Genomic DNA, 23,761 nt, shown 5'->3' on the forward strand with positions numbered 1-23,761 from the left:
TGCTTCCCTTCCTCTCTCTCTACCTGCCTCTCTGCCTACTTGTGATCTCTCTCTGTCAAATAAATAAATAAAATCTAAAAAGAAAAAAAATAGAAAGAAAAAAGAAAACTACAAAGCTGCCCTAATCCAAAGTCCCATTGCGACAAAGCTTTTCTAGGTGACTGACTAGCTTATATGGTATACTAATTCAAGAGAGGGTGCTAATGGCTGATAATGGTTCAGTATCCTTAAATGAACATTCTAATAGGAGCTTTCTTTGTCATTAGCCAGCTAAAGTGCTCTAATAGTAGCAATTTCAGGCACCAAGAAAGTCTGGGTGGAGAAATGTGTTGAGTCAGGAGGCCCTCCAGAATCCCTCACAGCATGCCTGGGAGATGTTGTCGGGTTCACTACCTTGACCCAGCTCCCTGCTCTGGGAGTAGTTTAGACTTTGTGCAGAAAGACCAGGCAGGCGCACACGCAAGAATGCAAGACGTAAGGCAACATTTGCACAAAGGCAAATTAAAAGGGAAAAGTCAGTGAATGAATGATATCATTCCCGTGAATACATTACTAGAGGCCAGAAGGGTAAATGGCCAGTACTGAGAGTGGACTAGTGGCGCTCTGAGAGCTGCCCAGAGGAAATTAAAGGTTTTGGGGGAGAGGGGGCTCAAGTCCTCACCAAGCACAACTCACTGCAGTTAGCCAGAGATCTCTGTCAATCCTGTCTTTCCGCAGCACACAAAGCCTACAATCACCGCAGCACTGTGTCTACCTGTCCCTTATTAAGCATTAACCAATGTTTGGATGATATGACCAACTTCCCAAATATAGTAACATTCAGTATCAGCCCCAGAGCAAGTGCCAGCTCGAGGGAAACAATCACTCACAATTGAGGCCAGGCCGGCTTTACGCACCTGTGTCAAGCTGGGAGACCTGGGATGCTTGCATTTCCTTCACGCACGGTACAAACTCGCTCACAGTGAAAATGTGGTAACCTTCAGGCTGTGGAAACACAATGAGAGACAACCACCCAGTCCCGGCACGAAACAGTCCAACGAGTCCAAAGGCATGATATGGACAATCATTTCTGTTGGTGACACATAGACACGGAATTCAGTGGCCTTCATAATGCCACTAAAAGTTGTCTATGTGCAAGTCAACTTGCATGTTTTGATTCTATCGGCAGTCTCTATCAGAACATAGATGGGCCCGCTGATGGCCACTGGATTGAGAAGTAAAACCAGTGCACATAGTCACACACCTCTCTGCGTGGGAGGCAGTGAGGGTTTCTGTCAGAATTCTAGAAATGGGATCTCCTCGATAGAGCCCTAAATGGGGAAGTTAGTTGACCTGGCTTAAGAAATGCGTTTATTGGGGCACCTGGGTGGCTCAGTCGGTTAAGCATCTGACTCTTGATCTCGGCTCAGGTCTCAGTCTCAGGGTTGTGAGTTCAAACCCTGCATTAGGCTCCATACTGCTTGTGGAGCCTACTTAATTAAAAAGAAGGAAAAGAAATTTATTTTCTTTATTTTCTCCACCTGTGAAATGAAAATATCACACTAGAGCAAATGGCTTAACAATTTCATGGATTCACCATAGAATAATTGTATCAAATAAATGATCTCTTAGTGCCTTCCCCAGTTCATAGCTTCAATAAAACATTATGAACGATATCATATACAATGTACCTTTGGGTTTTCCCATTCTTTAGGATAACCCATCCCGTACTACGTGACTTTGGGATTTTCCACTTTCTAAGCTAACCCACCATTTTCTCCTTCCAGGTACACAGATAATGGAGAAATTCCAAACTATAATTTACACCTCATATCCCAAAGTGCTCTTAATGTTGAAAAACTAATGGCCATAAAACATTTGGGGGATCTTTACTATAAGAAGTGAAGTGTTAATTAGTTAATTCTATTTATAACTGACCCATTTCTGGGGCGCCTGGATGGATCAGTTGATAGGGCAACTGCCTTCAGCCTGGGTCATGATCCTGGAGTCCTGGGATCGAGTCCCGCATCAGTCTCCCTGCTCAGGTGGGAGTCTGTGTCTCCCTCTGACTCTCTCCCCTCTCCTGCTCTCTCTCTCTTCTCATTGTCTCTCTCTTTCTCTCAAATAAATAAATAAATAAAAATACACAAAGAAAAAACAATTGACCCATTTCCCTTCCTGTGGTATAGTTGAGCAGATTTGTGAAACCGGTTATAAAGGCAACAAATTCAGGACCTTCTCTTCTATGTGACTTCCAGGGTACTTCCTGAGGTCCTCCGACAGAATGGAGCCCCTCCTCAGCTGAGTGGTGTTACCATGCATGTCCCTAGAAACCTAACAGCAACCTTGACATGTTTAGTACCTCAGAGTTAACAAAATGCTTTCACAGCCAGGATTTTATTTGATCACCACAACCATCAAATGTTGTTATTCCCAACTTACAGATAAGGAGACTAAGGCCCAGAGAGGTTAAGTGATTTGCCCAAAGTCAAACAGCTATTAAGGATCAGAGTCAGCCCTCAAACGCAGGTCTTTACGGAGCACAGCACTCTTTCCACTACATGATGCTGTGCTGCCTTGATCCTTAAAATAATTAATCTATAAATCATTGCCCCACTCAGTAGAGCCACCTTGGCAAGGCCTGACTCCTCATTTCAATGCTGACAAAAAGAGACAAATAATCGACTCTAATGTACTGGCAAGTGTGGGTGGAACAGGACAACTGGCTGGCCTCCAGCAGAGAAAGTGAGGAAGAGGCCAGAGAAGGGAAGCTGTTTAACTGGCTGATTCTTACCTTCTCTCCCCATCCTTATGCACTTTGTTTACACTGATGCCTTAGTTTCCCCGGATTAGGCAAGTCCGATTTAATGGAGGGATATGCTCCCCTGACGTAGGTGTGAACCTGGTTTTGACAAGGCAAAATCCTCTTTCCCCGCTGAGTTTACTATTGCAGAGACGGTGCCCCTTCATTTCTGGTAGCTTTTCAAGGGGCAAGCAGATGGCGTTACGAGATGTAACGTTCTCTCTTCCTGGGCCAAATAGACAGGGACCCATTTGTAGCATACATGTAAAGAATAAGCCTCTCCGGTGCCCTCAAGTACCTCAAGGCCTCGGACTGAATCATTTATTTCTCCTGGTGCAGCAGCCATTCCAGAGCAAGGGCGGGTAGGGGTACCAGGTCCAGAGAGTCCCACAACATAGAATCCCCTGCTGTACCATAGGAAATAGGACTCCTCTTTGAAAAACCAAACAAAGGTGTGATTGGGATTTTTAAACGTGCTTGAGCATCAGGTCATAAAACACTAACTGTTCAGGCACAAAATGACAGATTCCTTTAAAGGCCCATTGGGTAAGCTGATGGGCATTCCAAAAAGCTACCTATCACATCGACCCTAGACCTTCTAGCTCGAAGAAAATGCAGAGAAGGATAGACTTCTCTTGGAGATCAAGCAACAAGCGTTGCTCTTCTCCGATGACTGGTGAGGGTTTTGCACACAAAGTCAGGGTCCCCTTCAAGGTGAGCAAGGCAGACTGCTGAAAAACATGATATTCTGCTCAGCCTGGGAAGGCAAGGGATTTGTTACCTCTGGGCTGTCCTTCACCAGCTCCATTAAGTGAAATAAATCACACCAACATCCTGAGATTTCCTTTATTTTAAAAATCCATTTCCCCCCAACCTGAGGTGTGTCTGAATCATCTTCCTTGCAAAGTACTTTTACATCCATTCCGTGTATCTGTGTCTGCTGCTTCAGCCTGTCCCCATAAATGCATTTCCCCGGACAATGGCGAAATTAGAGATTAGATCACAGTGGAAGCCATTGGGAAAGAATTGGACATTCACCCACAGCAAACCAGTTTAGGAACTTCACCCAGCTTGCACCTTGCCACCTCCACGGATAATAAAACCATTCTAGGAGACATAACCCAGCACTGGATCCCAGAGTTTTTCATAAGATTTCACAGACTGAGATGTGAGGTTACAGCAAAACCCTTGCCCTGCAGCCTCCTTTATGAAAGGAAAAAAAAAATCCAGGAAGCTTAGCACTTCAAACCAAAGTCATAAAATCAAGTAAGATGATTATGTGTTTACAAGCAAAATGAAGCAAAGACTAATCTAAAACCTCACAATTGATTTCTGTCCTCTCTCCACTCAAAGATAACTGAGAACAGGGTAGATTGGTTTTTCAGTGCAACATGTTTATACGTGCTCTGAGCTCTGAAAGGACAAACAAGCCCAGGTACAACACAGAGTCCCAGGCTGACAAATGATGGGGAATTTGGGAGGCAGCCAAAAGGGTTCCAGAATCTCCTTCCATTCTCAGAAAATGCCTTTGCTGACAGGGCACTCAGCTGCGGGCTGCTGGGAGTTGGAGTTCACATCTGCTTCACGCTATTTTAACTTCTTTCTCCCCACGTTTGGCTGGAGGGAATTATTTTGTGCAAACTTAGATAAGGAGGCTGCTTGCCGATAGATGAATCTATTTAAAAATATATCTGTGGTTCTCAGCCCCAAGTAACCGTGGGTCTACCCCTAAGGAGTCACCGGGAGACAGGAGATTTCAGGCATCCAGGCAAGTGGGCAGAGCTGGTTTTTGGGGGTCAGGAGATTCTTGGAATCATAGAAGCTACTCTATTTGTTAATCTTGAGTCAACTCCACTAAGATAACTAGAAAGAAAGTATTATTTCACATACTATTCCACATGCATATAAACATTAATGATGTGGTATAAAAAATTTCAAGTGTCTGTTGTTACGGTTACACAAACAAATTCACCAACAGGAGCAAATTAATATAATGCAAAAAGCATCCAAGGTAAATGATATGGCAGAAGTCAGGTGAGGAGAATGAACAAGATTTTTAGGAAGAACCTATAATCTTGCACCACTTTTCCCGTCTATGAAATGAGGGATGTGGGCTGTGCAATCTCTATCATTAGTAGCATTTTCACAACGGATCATGGTTATAGCAGCTAACATTCACTGAGTCCTTACTATGCGTAATGCCATATGTGAACTCATTTAGTACTCATTACACTTTATCAGCTGGCTTCTATTGTTATCATGCTCATTTTAAAGATTAAGAGAGAGGCATAGAGACAAGGCACCTGGGTGGCTCAGTCGGTTAAGCGTCCAATGCTTGGTTTCAGCTCCGGTCAGGATCTCAGGGTTGTGAGATTGAGCCCATGTCAAGCCCCACACTGGACTCAGCTCTAGGCCTGAAGCCTGCTTAAGATTCTCTCTCTCCCGGGTGCCTGGGTGGCTCAGTGGGTTGGGCCTCTGCCTTCGGCTCAGGTCATGGTCTCAGGGTCCTGGGATCGAGCCCCACCTCGGGTTCTCTGCTCCGCGGGGAGCCTGCTTCCCCTTCTCTCTCTCCCTGCCTTTCTGCCTACTTGTGATCTCTCTGTCTATCAAATAAATACATAAAATCTTTAAAAAAAAACAAGATTCTCTCTCTCCCTCTCCCTCTGCAACCTCCTCGAAAGAAAGAAAGAGGAAGGGAGGGAGGGAGGGAGGAAGAAAGAAAGGGAGAAAGAATGGAAGGAAAGAAGGAAGGAAGGATGGAGGGAAGGAAGAAAGGAGGAGGCCGAGAGAGGTCACACACAGCTAGTATGTGGTGATAGCAGAATTTGAACCCAGTCAGGTCAACTCAATAGCCCATGTCCCAAAATCCCTTTGGGCAGTAAGATTTTGCGGTCTGACAAGGTAAGGAGAATGTCTTGGCAGTAAAAAAAAAAAAAAAAAAAAAAAAAAAGTAGAAGGAAATTCCCGATAGGGTAGTAGCAGCTGATGCTAACATGAAATACACGCCCTGTTCATTTATTGGCAAATCTGTGAAATAAAGGAAGCCTGAGTCAACCTAACAATTATCAATAAAAAATAAAACCTGTAGCATCGTACTGATTGATTTCTAAAAATCAAGTACTACCTTAAAACCATTGAGTGTAGAGTAGCGGGTACTAATTTAAAATCAACTGGTACTTTTCTATCCATTCTCATAAATTCATGGAAATTACAGTACATCTCCCAAACTGTGATGTTATTATTTGGCCCATCTCACTTACTCACCTTCTGACTTCTTCAGCAAAAGTTAACAGGTTAATTCAGTTGCACTGTGAGCTGAAATGCTAGATAGCATCCTTGAAAATTCAGCTTTCTCTTCTCTGTAGAAGAAATCATGGGGCAGCTGGATGACTCAATCAGTTAGGTGGCCAGCTCTTGATTTCAGCTCAGGTCATCATCTCAGGGTCCTGAGATGGAGCCCTGAGTCAGCCTCTATGCTTAGCAGGAAGTCTGCTTGAGGATTTTTTTCTCTCTCTCTGCACCCCCCACCAGGCTCATGCTCAAGCACTCTTTCTGTGTCTAAAATAAATAAATAAGTCTTTTAAAAAAAGAAATCAACTGCCATAATCTTACTTTACTTAGAGTTCAACACATTTTGTGTATGTGTTTTTATGGATATAATTATATATTTATATAATATAATAATAAGATATATAAATATATTCAGTTGAACCATAGTAAATTGCCCTTTTTGTAGGCCAAAAACAGCCAAATATCAGCAAGCAACTTAATATATTTTTATCCTACTAATTGAATGAGTATTGAATTGGAAGAGTTGAAAGGACTTTCTCCTAACCAATTAAAACACAAATTCCTAGGAAGGAGAGAGAAAGGCTCTGAGTGGAGACAAAGGGCCGTTTTCTTTGGAGATTCTGCCCATACCTACCCTTTCAGAGCACTTTGATTTCTGCTAGAAACACAACCCATGGCTCCTTAGGGCATTTGCTTCCCTCTTCCTTTTCTAGTTCAAGTATGATCAAAAAGCAAACCTTTCTCCTTACTGCTCCTTAGCAAAGCTGAAAAAAAAAAATAGAAGGGAAACCAAAGGATGAATTAAAGCATAGATACTTCCTCCCCCATGAAAAATTTTTACCAAGTCCAGCTTTCTGATTGCAACATAGGTATGGATCATCAGTCACCCAACTCAGAGGTCTCATTCAATGTGCAACCTGTCCGAAGAGACCCCTTTTAACTTGGGGCTATTACCAAATTTCACCCCTTTCTATAGCCCCTCTTTTTCAGCACGAGAACTGGTGTAGACTGTTTGGAGGAGTGTGTTGGGGGCAAAAAACAGTTTCCTTCTACCCTTCTAAGTTCTTTGGCTGGTGTAATAATTAAACCGACATAAAACAGATTAAGAGGAGAAAAACAGCATAAGTTTAGCAACATGTATACCTCGTATGTACACGAGAGACCCAGGAAAACTGCGTAGATCCCTAAATAGCTAAAGCCAATACCTTAAGTAACATGTCCAGTTAAAGACAAAAGATGTTGGAGATGGGGAGTCAGTTACAGCAAGTTACCAGGAAAGTGACAATAAACAAAGATGCAGTTGTTGTGCTGTTTTAAATCCTCACCTCCTAGTTGCTAAAAGTTTCTACAGATTTCCTGATTCCCCACTTTCTGGTACAGAGAGACACCCTTACAAATGGAAATTCCCTTATAAATGCAAATGGGCAACTTCACGGTTTTTTGAGAGCTTCTCCTGTGGCTGTTTCTTAAAAATAATCAACCTAAAATAATCCTTATGTCAAAGAAGCATATTTGGGGGTGGAAAATTCTGCTCCCATGCAAGTGGAAATAAAGATGGATGGCCCACACTTAGGTCAAAGGAGATTATTGTCTTTCAAGCAAACTAGTGTTTGTATGAATGTGAAGCTTTCCCAACCTTGCTTATGACCCCAACAATCACAGGCAATGAGCTTAATCACAGGCCTCCTTCCCAGTCTTCTCACACGTAGTTTCCACAGGAGAGTAAGGGGGATACTGTTGCATCTTTTACTCCTTCACTGCCTTTCAGCTCTTAGCTGAATTTTATAGTAACTTCTCTTTTGGGTTCCTTGACCCGATGCCAATGTGGGAGGTGGAGTTTCCCACGCCAAAAAGCAATCCTTGGGACACCAGCTGGCTGTCCTGCAATTCAGTTACAATTCAGAATTGTCCTCCAATTCTGGCACTATTTACCAAGAAACAGCATCCGATTCTGTGGGTTCAGTCCTACAAAACTGCCTCCTGCCCACGACTTCAGAAACCAGTCACCAAGTCCAAGTCGATACCAGTGCCTGATGGACTGACTATAAATCAGAGGTGCCCACAATCCTTTTGTTGGATGTGATTAATTTGCTATAGCAGCTCACAGAATTGAGGAATATTTTGTCTACAGGATTACCAATTTATTACAAAAGGGTGTAACTCAAGAAGAACCGGATGCAAGTGATGTAGAAAGCCGGGTTTGGAGCTTCCATGCTCTCAGGATGCTTCACTCTCCGAGCATCTCCACTTGTTCACCAACCCCGAAGCTCTCCAGCCTGTCCTTTGGGTTTTTCATTACTTAGGAATGATGGATTAAATCTTTGACCATTGGCAATTGATTCAACTTCCAGCCACTCGGCCCTTCTCCAGAGGTTTGGAGGGAGGTACTAAAAGTTCTAAGCTCTAATCATGTGGTCGGTTTCCCAGGCAACCAGCCAGCATTCTTGGGTTACTCGAGGGCCCTCCAAAGGTTGCCTCATTAACATAACAAAAGGCAGCTTGATCTATCTTATCACAGGAGTTTCCAAGGGTTTTTGGAGCTCTGTGCCAGAACAGGGTTCAAGACCCAATACATAGCCCTTATAAATCACAATATCACACCTTACAAACCTTTGAAAACATTTTTCAGCAATATCTGAATTTCAGAGTACACTATTCAGAAAAAGAGAAGCATGGTTGCTGACCAGCTGACAAGCAGAGAGAGAACATTCGGCTGTCGTCCTCTGCTCTCTTTGTACCACTTAACAGTGATCCCTGCTTGTGTAACTATAATGACTTTATTAAGAAATGTGTTCTCGAGTAGTAAACTTAATCTATCAGACAAATAAAACCACAGATTTAGTTGAACTGGAAATCACTTGTTACTTTGGCTCTTTAACTATCATTATAACATAAATTGTAACAGTTACAACCGTCTCTGGGAGTACATGGATATTTTACAGCTGTTGTAAATGAGCATTATTACAGTTGGAGATATGTGGCTATAAAACCACAGGAAAGGTAGTTGAAGAAAGAGCACCTGGTTACGTATAGGTTTCCAAGCCCTGCGTATCCAAAGACAGAAAATATGTGCTTCACTATCGCTTTTTAGGTAATAACAGCAGGTTACTGTATCTTTACGTACTACAACACTGCACACATTGGCTACAGATGGTTTAAAGAGTCATGATTCCCAATCTGTGTATGTCTCTATTCCCCGAATTAAACCTACCCCTGAGACTAACAGCATTTCCTTTCAAATAATTTAAGTATCTAATCTGTAGTCTTCTGCATAGAATTCATGGGGTGGAACATTTGATACATCATTTTTTTTTTTTGCAGAAGCTCAAAATTAAGGGCAAATATTATTAGCTAGCTAGTGAAGAAACTGAGCCAAAAGAGATTTTTTTTTTTAAAGCAAAGTGCCATACCCCGGTAGAAAAATGAAAAAAACCTCTTGAGCAGACAACTGATAGGAGACATACATGTCACCAATAGACATTAAAAAAGGTTCAACCTCAGGTGCCTGGGTGGTTCAGTAAGTTAAACCTCTGCCTTTGACTCGGGTCATGATTTCAGGGTCCTGGGATCCAGCCCAGCTTCGGGCTCTCTGCTCAGCGGGGAGCCTGCTTCCTCCTCTCCCTCTCTGCCTGCCTCTCTGCCTATTGCGATCTCTCTCTGTCAAATAAATAAAATCTTTAAAAAAAAAAAACACTGCATTACAAAAAAAAAAAGGTTCAACCTCACTAGTTATCAAACAAATGCAAATTTAAACCACAGTAGCATACCATTTTCCCACTCTCATATTGAGAAAAGTTTACTAACAATGCTAATACTTACTTGATGCTGTTAAAGATGGAATTAGATGGATTTCCCCTCCACGCACTAGTTAAGGGGAGTATAAATTTGTAGAAGCTTCATGCACTATAAACTAATGACTCATGTTGAATCAGGAGCCTTTGATATGTTCTTATCACTTCACCCGGTAATTTCACTTCTTGAGTTCTCTATTAAGGAAATATTTATTTACAAATATGTTCAACAAAATATGAAATATGAAAAAAATAATGGAAACTGAAAACTCTAAATTCCAACAATAGGAGAAAGAATAAATAATTATCATGTAAGAAGATACTAGGCAACCATGAATATCCACATCTTAAGCATATTTAATAATACAAGGAATGTTCGAGAAAACGTTAACCTAACAGGAGGACATAGAAGTTTTAAGTACAATCCTCGTATTTTTGGAATGTGTGAACAGATTGTGCATAAAAGAGAGATGAATGGAACGTGGCCAAGTATTAACAGTGATTAACATTGGAGAGTGAGATTCCAGGTAATTATTTCTTTTTATATTCCTTTATTTTCCAATTTTTCTGCGATGAGAAAACATCACTTTTATGATGGAGAGTGGTGTTTGAAGAAACTATTTTGAAAACCACAGTGAGCAAGGGAAGACTGGACTTTGAAATAAGAATGTGGGCTTTGCAGTTGTAGGAGTGGAAAACTTTTCCCATCTTCCTTTCTAGGTTCTTTGGTTGGTCTAATAAAATGTACGTGAGACAGATTAGTGAGAGAAAAACAAATTTAATTTTGTACTTACGAAGGCTCCACAAAAACCCAAGAGGCTCAAAGACAGTCAAGGCAGGTTGAGGCTTATTATACCATCCTGAACTAAGGCTTGGGAGAGGGGCCTGGGGCTTCAAAGGGGAGGAGGGTAATTCACAGGACAAGAATAAGAGCAGATGTTTGGTAATTAGATATTTGTTCTGCCATACAGATAGGTCATTCAGGTACAAAGAAATCTCAGGTAATAGCTCTCTTCCTGACCCAGGCCCCCTATCTAAATTCTTTTAGATGGTTAAGGAAGACGTGAAAGATTTTCGGGTCTTTACTGACCTCAGCTCACAATAATACACACGCCAAAGTGGCATGTTATGAGTGGCCTATCCTGCTCCCGTTCACAGTTGTCTGGCTACTAAGATAAAAAATTCTGTCTGGATCTTATATGTGGAATCATTAAAAAAAAAAAAAACTGAACTCAGGTACAGAGAATAGGTTGGTGTTTGTGGGGCAGGGGGTGGGGGGCAATGAGGGAAATAGGTGATGGTGGTCAAAAGTGTAAACTTTCAGTTATGAAATAAAGAAGTCCTGGGGGGGACACCCGGGTAGCTTGGTCGCTTAATGCCTTCAGCTCAGGTCATGACCCCAGGGAGCTGGGATGGAGTCCCATGTTGGGCTCCTTGCTCAGCAGGGAGCCTGGTTCTCCCTCTGCCTGCTGCTCCCCCTGCTTGTACTCCTGCTGGTACTCTCTCCCTCCTACTCTCTGTCCTGCACTCTCTCTCTCTCTGGTAAGGAAATAAATGAAATCTTAAAAAAAAAAAAAAAAGATTATTCAGAAGCCCTGGGGATATAATGGGCAGCATGGTGACTATAGTTAATAATGCTTTATCATATTTTTGAAAGTTACTGAGAGACTAGGCATTTTTTTAAGATTTTATTTATTTATTTGAGAGAGAGAGCATTAGAAGGATGAAGGGCAGAGGGAGAAGCAGACTCCCCGCTGTGCAGGGAGCCGGCTATGGGACTCCGGGATCACCACCTGAGCTGAAGGCAAACACTGAACCAACTGAGCCACCCAGGTGCCACTGAGAGAGTAGTTCTCATCACAAGTTAAAAGTTCTCATCACAAGAAAACAAATTGTAACATGTGTGGTGATGGATGTTAACGAGACTTACTGTGGTGATCATTTCACAATATATACAGATATTGAATCTTTGTGTCATACACCTGAAACTAATATAATGTTATATGTCAATTTTATCTCAGTTTTAAAAATAAAAATTTTTCAGTAAAAAATTTTTATAAAAAGCTGGTTTTGTAGCAATATTTTAAAATTGAACTCTTGAGACCCCTAGAGGTTTCATGATTGGGTTTCAGAGCCCCCTGGAGATTTTATTTATAGTGTACGTGTATGTGTTTATGTGCATTTTTCTGGGGACACAGTATGTAGCTTTAAGATATTTAAAAGGATCCTTGAGGGGTGCCTGGGTGGCTCAGTGGGTTAAAGCCTCTGCCTTTGGCTTGGGTCATGATCCCAGGGTCCTGGAATCAAGCCCCCCATCGGGCTCTATGCTCCGAGGAGAGCCTGCTTCCTCCTCTCTCTCTGCCTGCCTCTCTGCCTACTTGTGACCTCTGTCTGTCAAATAAATAAATAAATAAATCTTTTTAAAAAAAATAAAAGGATCCTTGACCTCAGAAATTAAAAATGAACATAAAGTTTACCTGAGTAGCGAATGAATCCGTTTAGTTCAACTATGATTAATGTAGTCAACGCCTAATGTTGGGTTTTTTCTCCCTTCCTCATTAGCCAAATATTTAACATTCTGTTCTGGATCCTGTTGACAATTTCTACAGATATAGATCTAGTACCCCAAACTATAATCACCTTGGAATCTGACACATGAACCCACTGAAAAGCCTAACCCAAATGAGAGAAGTAATCATCATATTTTTAAAATAACAATTACCAGTATTATTTTTACATTTCACCACGTACCTGTATATGTAATCTTATTTAATTCTTAGCACAACTCTGTGGTATGAGGTGATAATATCACTCCCATTTCACAGTTAAGAAAACTAAGCCCCGCATAAAAGAAATGACGGGTGCACAGACAAGCAGCTAATGAAACGGCTCCTGACTCCCAGGTTACTGCTGTTGACCCATTTCAAAGTCTCTGGTTTTTTGTTTGAAGGAGAACCGAATTTGCCACCCTAAAATATGCCTTCTGGGCATAAAAATTATTTTAGGCTGATTTTTTTTTTTCCCTGAGAGTGCGTGCACATTTGTGTGCATGCGCAGTTCCGGGGTGGTGGGGCAGAGGTGGAGAGAGAACCCCCGCCAAGCTCGACGCTCAGGGCCTGGAGCTCCACTAGGAGCTTGATCCCACCAGCTCTAGATTATGATCGCAAGATCATGACCTGAGTCAAAGCCCAAGGTGAGCCTCTTAGCCGACTGAGCCACGCAGGCACCCTTGGACTGATTTTAAGAAACAGCAAACAGCTCTGAAAACTGAGTACAAGTTTACCCTTGTGTAAGAGACGTCTATGTTTGCAAGGGAAAGCTTCACTTGCAAGGGTGTCTTCCTCTGCACCAGAAAAGGGAGGATTCCTGGCTCTTGGTCTCTGGAAACTACCAGTGGAAAAGGTGAGGACTAAATCTGCATAAAAGCGTACCTGCTGGGGCACCTGGGTGGCTCAGTGGGTTAAGCTGCTGCCTTCGGCTCAGGTCATGATGGGATCGAGCCCCGCATCGGGCTCTCTGCTCGGCCGGGAGCCTGCTTCCTTCTCTCTCTCTCTGCCTGCTTGTGATCTCTCTCTGTGAAATAAATGAATAAAATCTTTAAAAAAAAAAAAAAAGCGTACCTGCTTTACTGTGCTCTGCCTGAAAAACCTGCCCTAACTGGACTTCCCTCCTCCCCACCCCCAACATCTTCTTTTGTCTTTAGCTGCAGGTGGATTTAAGTGGCCGAATTCAGGATTGTGAATGCACTTGATGCGAGGAAACAAAACAGCGCTAAAAATGTGTCTCGTATCTGTTTTGTAGGCCCATAACCGAAACCTGCTCTCCATAGATTTTGATCATATAACTCGCACGGGAAAGATCTACGATGACCACCGGAAATTCACCCTTCGAATTCTTTATGACCAGACTGGACGACCTATTCTGTGGTCTCCTGTAAGCAGATATAATGAAGTGAACATCACATACTCACCTTCGGGATTGGTGACGTTTATTCAGAGAGGGACGTGGAATGAAAAAATGGAATATGACCAGAGTGGAAAAATAATTTCGAGAACTTGGGCTGATGGCAAAATTTGGAGCTATACCTACTTAGAAAAGGTAAGTATGTTGGGAAAATAAACTAGTTTTGAGTTTCTGAATAAGAATACTGAAAATGGCCCTCAATTACCAATCATGATGAAGAGACCTACAGGAGTTTATTCTGGCTGTTCGGCTCTGTAGAAGTAAAAACAACAACAAAATGTACCTATAAGGATAAGCAGCTTTTCTGTTAAAAATGTCCCCCAACCCCACACTCCACCAGGTACTCTTGCAAACGGAAGCCAGGATAATGGCTTAGCTTTCTCCTCATTTGAGCATATTTGTTCATGCTCTTGAAAAGGTATCCTTATTATTATGAAAGCTCATACTGAGGTAAAATAGGTACAAAATTATAAAATTGTGTGTTAATGTATCTCAGCTCTGGAGAAGAGCCTCTTAGAGGATACGAAATTCTAATTTTGTTGGGATAATCAGTGAAGTTTTAGTAAGTATACATTTGAGGACTAATCTTCACAAGGAATCAGTCCGAGCAAATGATGGCAGTGGGGCTTCATTGGTAATAGTCCTTTGTGTGTGCAGTGAATCTCCAACAGCACCCGTAATGGGAGCCTGTGGGCTCCTGTCTGGTGGAAATGGACAAGGATCTTAATCCCATCCCTGGAACCATTTATCAACAGCCCCCACAGGGCAAAATCAGTAGCAGAGAACAATAAGAGAGAATGATTTCCATCTACCATCTCAATTTCTGATGTCCTCAGATGGCATCTCTTATTTCCCAAATCTGTCCATTCAACTGAATTCACCAGTCCTGAATTAATTCCTGGGAAAACTGAAAAAACACTTTCCCTTGAGGATTCAAGGGTAATCAGTGCACGTTAACCCCTAGAAGTTCTTACAGAGGTCATAGGAGCTCATAGCTCCCATGACAGAATTTCACTATTTGTACCCAATAATGTCAGGCCTTTTTGACACACTCCCCAAAGTTTTTTTTGGGGGGGGGCGCGGGGGGAGTGTGCCAGTGGTTGTATGTCATTATAAAACTATAATACAACTTCCAGAGGCAGTTGCTGGGGAACTTGCCAAGTTGGAAATGCCAAGGAGATAAAGCAGAATTTCACTTGGGAACCAGGGTAAAGAAGAGAGTTCTCTGTTCTATCCACCCCTTGTCTGCCGAAGAAATAGATCAAATTTATAATCTATACTCTACACTGGGAACATCTGAATCTTATAGAGTGGGTCTTTCCTCTTGAATTTTGGTAATAAGAATGATCTGCAAAATTCCTATGGCTCGTGTCCACAAAGTACTAATAATAGGTCATACGTGGTGCCTACTGCAGTAGCCAACACTCACTAGGAATGTGCATGGGTTTGAATTCATAACTTCATTAGCAACGTGGTTTGGCCACTGAGCTCTCTATGACTGCCTGTAGACAGTAGCATCTGAGTCTCTAAGACTTTACCTTTAGGCTGCTCATACAATAGCAAAAGAGCCTATTAAAAACTTACGTTTTAGCTCTTCATACAGCCTCTTTGACACCGACGAAGAAATTATTTTATTTTTTCTCTTTTCTGAATTAACTATTTCAACAAACTTCCCTGAGCAAAGAATCATGTGAAGGTAACTCCACGTAAGTTCGCTTTGCTCCAGAAACCGAGTTGGCAATCTCTTTAAAAACAAAGAAAACTGTGAGACTGCCGGTGTCTGCAGTGGACAGAAATAAGACGTGACTGATGTATCATCTATCAAGAGAAGCCCTAGTGCCTTCCAAAGAATACTTGACTGGCCAGTGAGACAAACTGAATCACTTGCGCCTTTTAGTTGACTTTTGTCCCTTTCTTGAGTTGACATTTAATTTGTTCTCTAATTAAAAGGTAGCCCCAGGGTTCCTGGGTGGCTCAGTCAGTTAAGCATCCAAATCTTGATCTCAGGTCAGGGTGAGGAGTTCAAGCTCCATGTTGGGCTGGTTGCTGGGTGGGTGTGGAGCCTACATTCTTAAAAAAAAAAATGGATAGCCCTTGACTTAAACAATCATATTATGCAAAATTCAGAACCTGCAAAATAAACAACTATGGAATGGTTCTTTACTTTCCAAAAATCATTTATCATGCGATTGATTTTTTAAAGATTTTATTTATGTATTTGACAGACAGAGATCACAAGTAGGCAGAGAGGCCGGCAGAGAGAGGGGGAAGCAGCCTCCCTGCTGAGCAGAGAGCCTGATGTGGGGCTCGACCCCAGGACCACGACCAGAGCAGAAGGCAGAGGCTTTAACCCACTGAGCCATCCAGGCGCCCCATCATGAGATTGATTTTATTAACGTTATAATTACAAGTAATAATAACTAATCCACTGAATAGTTATGATGATTAAATGAAATAACTAAATATAAAGCACCCAGAACATCTAATCATAAAATAAGTTAGTTTTTTCCATTTACGTAACGCATTATAGCATTTATTTTCCAGTCGCTAACAAATGCTACTTATTTACTGCTACTTAAAGGAAAATTAAAATAAGAAAACAGAAGGAAGGAAAGGAGGAAGGGAAATGAAGGAAGGAAAAAAGAAGAAAATTAAGACATTTTTGAAATTGTGATTCTAGAAAATAAAAAGGGAAGGAATGTTGAATTTACCAAAATCCAATGTACATGTAACTTTTGCAGTGAGGTGGTGAGGTTCTGTGTCTTCCTGTGCTCTTTTCAGTCCTCTCTTTAACATGGTCTTTGCTGGCACATTCTTTCACTATGTCTGGGGCAGAGCAAAGACAAAGAGACTGGCTTTTGTATTGTATTTTAAAGTAAGAATTCTCAAGCTTGAAAATGTATACCTCATTTTATGCCTCAAAATACCTCTGTAAATTTGCTTGCCATCCCTATACCATGATATATTTAAAAGCAACAGCAAATATTTCACCTTAATGTACAGAAATTTTGTAGAGATTGTGTGACTTCCTCTAGAGCAGTGCAAGTTATGTGTATCATTTTCATGCACAATGGTCTGCAGCCATTAGGAGAAAAATAATTATTTGGGTAATAGCTGTGGTTGCTTAAATGATCTCTTCTCTATTAAAAAAAATCAATTATTGTTTCTTAAACTTTCTCTATGTGGTCATTAATTCTCTATCTTGATTTATGAGACTTCTCTGAGTTAATTATATTTTGAAGACTTGTGGAGCTAAAATTTTGTATTACGGTAAATGTAAATCTTCCGGTTTCCTAAAATCGTTCCTAAGGACTTCATTTTTAAAATGCATTTAAAGATATTTTATAATCATTTAATAAGATGTTTTGTCTGATACATTTACACAAAATTGCCTCTTAGGGGCTGAAATTTTCAAAGGCTGCCTAAGGGATACAATGCAGGTTGCCTCGAGCTTCCAGGTGGCCCCATACTGCCATCTGGTGGTTATTCGGGTGCTTTAACTTCTCAAATTTCTACCATCGCTCATTTCTATTCTTGTTCAAATGAATATACACGCTTGCTCTTTTTTTCTTCTTTACAATGATGTCTTTCACGATCTCACAACGCATGAAAAAAATACAAAGTCTCCCGCTCTATTGTTTAGACTCAGAAGAAATGCCCTTTTTTTCCTGCTGTAGCCACACGGTGAGCTCTGGATGGACCCATAAGCATTGTTTTTGAACAAACTGATAATAATGCCCACCCAAAGTGAAAAAGCAGCCAAGTGAGAGCTAAATGGCATTCTGGCAACACAACAGTTACATTCACGAGATTTCTAATCACGTCATCCACATGCCTGCCATTGGCAGAAAGCTTTAAAACAGGGCAGGGAGCTTTTGAGACGGCGCAGCGTGAGCAGCACCTAGGACAGGGTCCGGCAGCGGTTCACTGCTGAGCGATGGATGAGACAGGGGAGAGAACACAATGGCAGTGTGCTATAAATGTTTGGCAAGGCACGCACAGCGACTGGAAAAGGCATGGCTCGGGCAGGCCGGTACTAGATAATGTGTGGGAGCCATATGGTGGTTGTCCCTGGCCCGCATCACAGGTGACAGATGTCATTTGTTCATGGCAAACTGACAGAAGAGACTGGAAAGGAGCTGAGAAGTCTGACTTTGAGCAGAGAGCTAATGCAAAGGCATTTTTCACCAGCTTCCTCCCGGTTCTGTTGGTTCTGCCTTGCCCAAGGAGGTGGCTCTCCCTTCATGTTCTCGTGCCAAGTCTCCTGCTTCTGATCATCGGGGCATTTTCGTTGCTGCAGGTTGTCTCCAGGTGATGAGGTGACAGGCTTGTGGCACGCAGCTTTGTACCCTCAAGACAGAGTACTTGGTGGGAAAAAACAGAAAGCAGGAACAAACGAGCGAATAACTGTGGACTTTGACTTCACAGTACTGACGTGATTCAAAATCAATATTTCTCAGAAGGCAGGGAGGATATGCAGTTCCAAGAAATAGATTTAAAACTAGAAAAACTAGAATATAATTTCATATTTAGAAGAGGGAAGTGTACATTATATATGCTTCTATAATTTATAGTCATAAATACTTATGTAATTTATGTTTAGAAAATGAAAAGGTACCTATTGTTTTCATAATGCAAACTTCAGAAAATAAAGCTCAAATGAATGCCTTTGCTTGATAAGGTAATTCTCAAGAAGGGGGGGTAAAGCTTCCTTAGAGAGTTATATCAGAGTCTTTAGGGTGAACATTTTTAATTTTTATTAAAAGATGAGATCTTCAAGCAGAGAAAGAGAACTATCATATGATCTCCCTGATATGAGCAAGTGGTGATGCAACATGGGGGCTTAAGTGGGTAGGAGAAGAATCCATGAAACAAGATGGGATAGGGAGGGAGACAAACCACAAGTGACTCTTAATCTCATGAAACAAACTGTGGGTTGCTGGGGGGAGGGGGTTGGAAGAGGGGGGTAGGGTTATGGACATTGGGGAGGGTATGTGCTTTTGGGTAAATTGGAAGGGGAGGTGAACCATGAGAGACTATGGACTCTGAAAAACAGTCTGAGGGGTTTGAAGTGGCGGGGGTGGGAGGTTGGGGTACCAGGTGGTGGGTATTATAGAGGGCACGGCTTGCATGGAGCACTGGGTGTGGTGAAAAAATAATGAATACTGTTTTTCTGAAAATAAATAAATTGGAAAAAAATATAAAAAAAAGATGAGATCTAAATGCTTTTCAATTAGAAATAGGATTAAGTTCTCTGTAAAATAGTGCTCCGTTTATGTTTGTATTTAAAGTTAAATAAGGTAAACCAGTATCAGTGAAATACCTAATCACACAAGAGGCACTTAACCTCAACAAATAACTGTTTCTGAAATACAGATCAGTTGGGAGGAAAGGGGTTGCATATCCAGAGAATTCTTCACTTTTTAATGGCATGGTCCCCTAATACAGTTCTAAACATGAATTGCTCGTCAACTATGCTCAATTTTTTTTTTTTAACATTTAAACATTTAACTGGCCAGCTCTGTTGATAGAATGTGAGACTCTTGATCTTGGGGTTATAAATTCGAGCCCCACATTAGGTGTGGAGATTACTTAAAAATAAAATCTTTTTCAAAAATGTTAACTGTACTCAGGGCGCTTGGGTGGCTCAATTGGTTGGGCGACTGCCTTAGACTCGGGTTGTGGTCTTGGAGTCCCGGGATCGAGCCCTGCATGGGGCTCCCTGCTCGGCGGGGAGTCTGCTTCTTCCTCTGACCCTCCCCCTTCTCGTGCTCTCTCTCTCTCAAATAAATGGATAAAATCTTAAGAAAAAATGTCAACTATACTCAAAAAATAAAACGTGAATTGCAAAGGAATAATTATATTATTTTATATACAAAATTGCTTGGTTGCTTGTCTTTCTCCTCCATTACACTGTAAGCTCTATGAGGATAGACCTCATGACTGCCCACTACTGTATCTACTAGGGTCCACCTCAGTGCCTGGCACATAGCAAGTGCTCGATAAATCTGTGCTGAGTGGATGAATGTGTTTCTTTAATCTCCTTTAATCGCCTCAGCTTCAGTGGTACGTGTTAAGCCACCTTGCCTTTGTCTCGTTTCAGTCTGTGATGCTTCTGTTACATAGCCAGCGGCGCTACATCTTTGAGTTCGACCAGTCGGATTGTCTGCTCTCAGTCACCATGCCGAGTATGGTCCGCCACAGCCTGCAAACCATGCTTTCAGTGGGCTACTACCGAAACATCTACACCCCGCCAGACAGTAGCACCTCTTTTATCCAAGACTATAGTCGAGATGGCCGACTGCTACAGACCCTGCATCTGGGAACAGGGCGCAGAGTTTTATACAAATACACCAAGCAAGCAAGGCTGTCTGAGATTCTCTATGATACCACTCAGGTCACATTAACATATGAAGAGTCTTCTGGAGTCATCAAGACAATACACCTGATGCACGATGGCTTCATTTGCACAATCAGATATAGGCAAACAGGTTTGTTGTGAAAGGGTGGCAATGGGGACAACTGTATCAGTCAGTCTTTTCTTATGACATTTTTGCTGGCCACAGTGTGAAATAGAAGCACCGACCAATCCCATAAATGTTCACTCTGGTTGTTAAATTATCTTCCGTTGAAAATTGAAAACCTTTTACAGACTGAATGAAAGCCGAGTCCTTAAATCCCACCATGCATTTCTCTGTCTCTGTCTCAGTTCTCAGAAAAGTTGAGATCTAAGAACCTCATCCAACCGTGTGCTCCTTCCTAACTCACTACCTGATCTTCCCAGAGATGCAGCTGCAAGAGTTGATCCTCCCTGAAACGATCTCAAGCCCCATGTAACCTCTCTAAGCCTCAGAGGATGGCAAAACATGTTCAAAGTCAGGACTTTGTAGCACAGGTCAAACGAATTGAAAGTACTTTCTTCGGTAATTATAATAAGAAAACATGTTGCTAGTATCAGTTTCCTCACCCCAAGGCACTGGATGGGCTGTTAATTATATAGTTCCTATAATTAAATTATTCTATAACTATAGCATACGGTACTTTCTTCATACTTACTGACCACAACTATGAGAGTATATATCTATGAGATGATCTGCCCGGGCATGAGGTATCAGAAGTCAATCTCTAATTATCTTATTTTGAATGTAGAAGTATCACTACTAAAGGCACTGGCACTAGATCTTTCTGATTGCTCAAGCTCTGTTGCATCTAGCTCTGTTCTCACTGCTTTTATTTTGATCCCTCAGGACCTCTTATTGGACGCCAGATCTTCAGATTCAGCGAAGAAGGACTGGTGAATGCTCGGTTTGACTACAGCTACAACAACTTCCGAGTCACCAGCATGCAAGCTGTGATCAATGAAACCCCTTTGCCCATAGATCTGTACCGATATGTAGATGTTTCCGGTAGAACAGAGCAGTTTGGAAAATTCAGTGTCATTAATTATGATTTAAATCAGGTCATAACTACTACAGTGATGAAGCACACTAAGATCTTCAGTGCCAACGGACAAGTTATTGAAGTCCAATATGAAATCCTAAAGGCCATTGCCTACTGGATGACTATTCAATATGATAATATGGGGCGTATGGTAATATGTGATATAAGAGTGGGAGTAGATGCCAACATAACAAGATACTTCTATGAATATGATGCTGATGGGCAACTTCAAACTGTTTCTGTAAATGACAAAACCCAGTGGCGTTATAGTTATGATCTGAATGGAAACATCAACCTCTTAAGCCATGGGAATAGTGCTCGTCTTACTCCTCTCCGATATGACCTCCGAGACCGCATCACCAGACTAGGAGAAATTCAGTATAAAATGGATGAAGATGGCTTTCTGAGGCAGAGGGGAAACGACATATTTGAATATAATTCTAATGGTCTGCTGCAGAAAGCCTACAATAAGGCTTCTGGCTGGACTGTGCAGTATTACTATGATGGGCTTGGGCGACGTGTCGCCAGTAAGTCAAGCCTAGGGCAGCACCTTCAGTTCTTTTATGCAGACCTTGCCAACCCCATAAGAGTTACTCATTTGTACAACCACACAAGCTCAGAGATTACATCCCTGTATTATGATCTCCAGGGTCACCTTATTGCCATGGAGCTAAGCAGTGGTGAAGAATATTATGTAGCTTGTGATAATACAGGCACCCCACTGGCTGTGTTCAGCAGTCGAGGTCAGGTGATAAAAGAGATATTGTACACACCTTATGGGGATATCTATCATGACACTTACCCTGACTTTCAGGTCATCATTGGTTTTCATGGAGGACTCTATGATTTGCTCACTAAATTAGTGCACCTGGGGCAAAGAGATTATGATGTTGTTGCTGGCAGGTGGACAACGCCTAATCATCACATATGGAAACAGTTGAACCTCCTTCCTAAACCATTCAACCTCTACTCCTTTGAAAATAACTACCCAGTTGGCAAAATTCAAGATGTTGCCAAGTATACCACAGGTATAGAACTTTACATGAGATCATGTCATAAACACCATGGAGTTATTTCAAGTTTAGTGTAAAGTTCTTCACCACTATATTATATTAAATATAATTATATTATATTATATTAAATAGAATTCCTCTTCCCACCAGCTAGCGCACAAGTTATCGTGCAGTCACTCTCTTCGTTAGTCTTCTAGAGTGAGCGCAACTATGCAAGTGCCATAAAACATGATGCTTTTGCAGCCCAGGACAACTATTCTTTCTTTTTAAGCTTTCTGTTTGTAGATTTCACTCTTAAAACTTGTATGAGGGGCACCTGGGTGGCTCAGTGGGTTAAGCGTCTACCTTCAGCTCAAGTCATGACCTCAGGGTCCTTGGAATGAGCCCGTGTTGGCCTCTTGGCTCAGCAGAGAGTCTGCTTCCCCCTTCTTCCTCTCCCTGTCCCCCTGCTTGTGCTCACTCTCTCTCACATAAATAAATAAATAAAATCATTTTGCATATCTGTATAATTTCATACAGGAAAAATTCAGGATTATGTTCCATCAGATAAATCTAACATTGTGGTCTGTGTGGCCTCAGTACCATGACCATATTAAGAGTTTCAGTATTGTAAACTGAACCTAGCTCTGTGATTACCCATGAATCAAAAGGCTTCCCATTTTAGAGCTGGTGAGAGACGGGGGAATTTTAGCCCTAACTTTCCATTGGCTGAACATTTAGAAGGCAGGCTTTCTACAAAGGTTTTAAAATATGGGCTTCGTCATTTTTTTTCTTTTATATTTTGTGCCTCACAGACATTGGAAGTTGGTTGGAGCTGTTTGGTTTCCAGTTACACAATGTTCTACCTGGATTTCCCAAACCAGAATTAGAAAATCTGGAATTAACTTATGAGCTGCTACAGCTTCAGACAAAAACTCAAGAGTGGGATCCTGGAAAGGTCTGTAAAAATTTTACCATCTCTATTTATCCAAAAAAACAGAAGGGCATCCAATACCATGATATGGCATTAACATATACTTCCTTACTTATTTTTGAGTTGTCTTGAATATTCACTGAAATGTCTACAACTAATGAGGAGGTAGAAAAAAGCTTCCATGAGGAAAAGATCAGGGAGTTGGAGCTTTTAGAAAAGACAAGACTAACATGGGATTTAATGACCTGCTACGGTAGACAAACAGGGGAAAATAAACTTTTAAAAAAATTCTGGATCAGGCTACCAAGGGCGATTTTGGATTCTGTATAGAGGAAACTGTTCACTGACAGACATAAAAGCTTCAGATTTCCAACAGTGAAATAATTTAGGGAGTAGCGCATTAAAAGCATGGGTAGAACAGAATTAAATTATTCTGACAAAGAAAAAGTATGTAAGAGCAATGAAGTAAAAATAATAAATACTATAGGGATAAAGTCTCTGGGAAAATAAGAATACAAAACCATTCACAGTTCGGCAGATAATTTCATCAAGAATATGAGGTACAAAT

The 23,761-nt window shown here is 41.5% G+C and overlaps 1 protein-coding gene across 1 annotated transcript in view; it reads left to right on the plus strand.

The window, feature by feature from the left end:
- TENM1 (teneurin transmembrane protein 1) overlaps positions 1–23,761 on the plus strand; it is a 792,472-nt gene that overhangs the window by 762,879 nt on the left and 5,832 nt on the right. Inside the window, exons 31-34 of the mRNA XM_044235713.1 lie at positions 13,666–13,962; positions 19,931–20,318; positions 21,075–22,295; positions 23,075–23,217. Coding sequence (XP_044091648.1) covers positions 13,666–13,962; positions 19,931–20,318; positions 21,075–22,295; positions 23,075–23,217 — 2,049 coding nt within the window. The remainder of the gene's footprint in view (positions 1–13,665; positions 13,963–19,930; positions 20,319–21,074; positions 22,296–23,074; positions 23,218–23,761) is intronic.

Source organism: Neovison vison, chromosome X, assembly GCF_020171115.1.
Source record: "Neovison vison isolate M4711 chromosome X, ASM_NN_V1, whole genome shotgun sequence".
NCBI classification, from domain to species: domain Eukaryota; kingdom Metazoa; phylum Chordata; class Mammalia; order Carnivora; family Mustelidae; genus Neogale; species Neogale vison.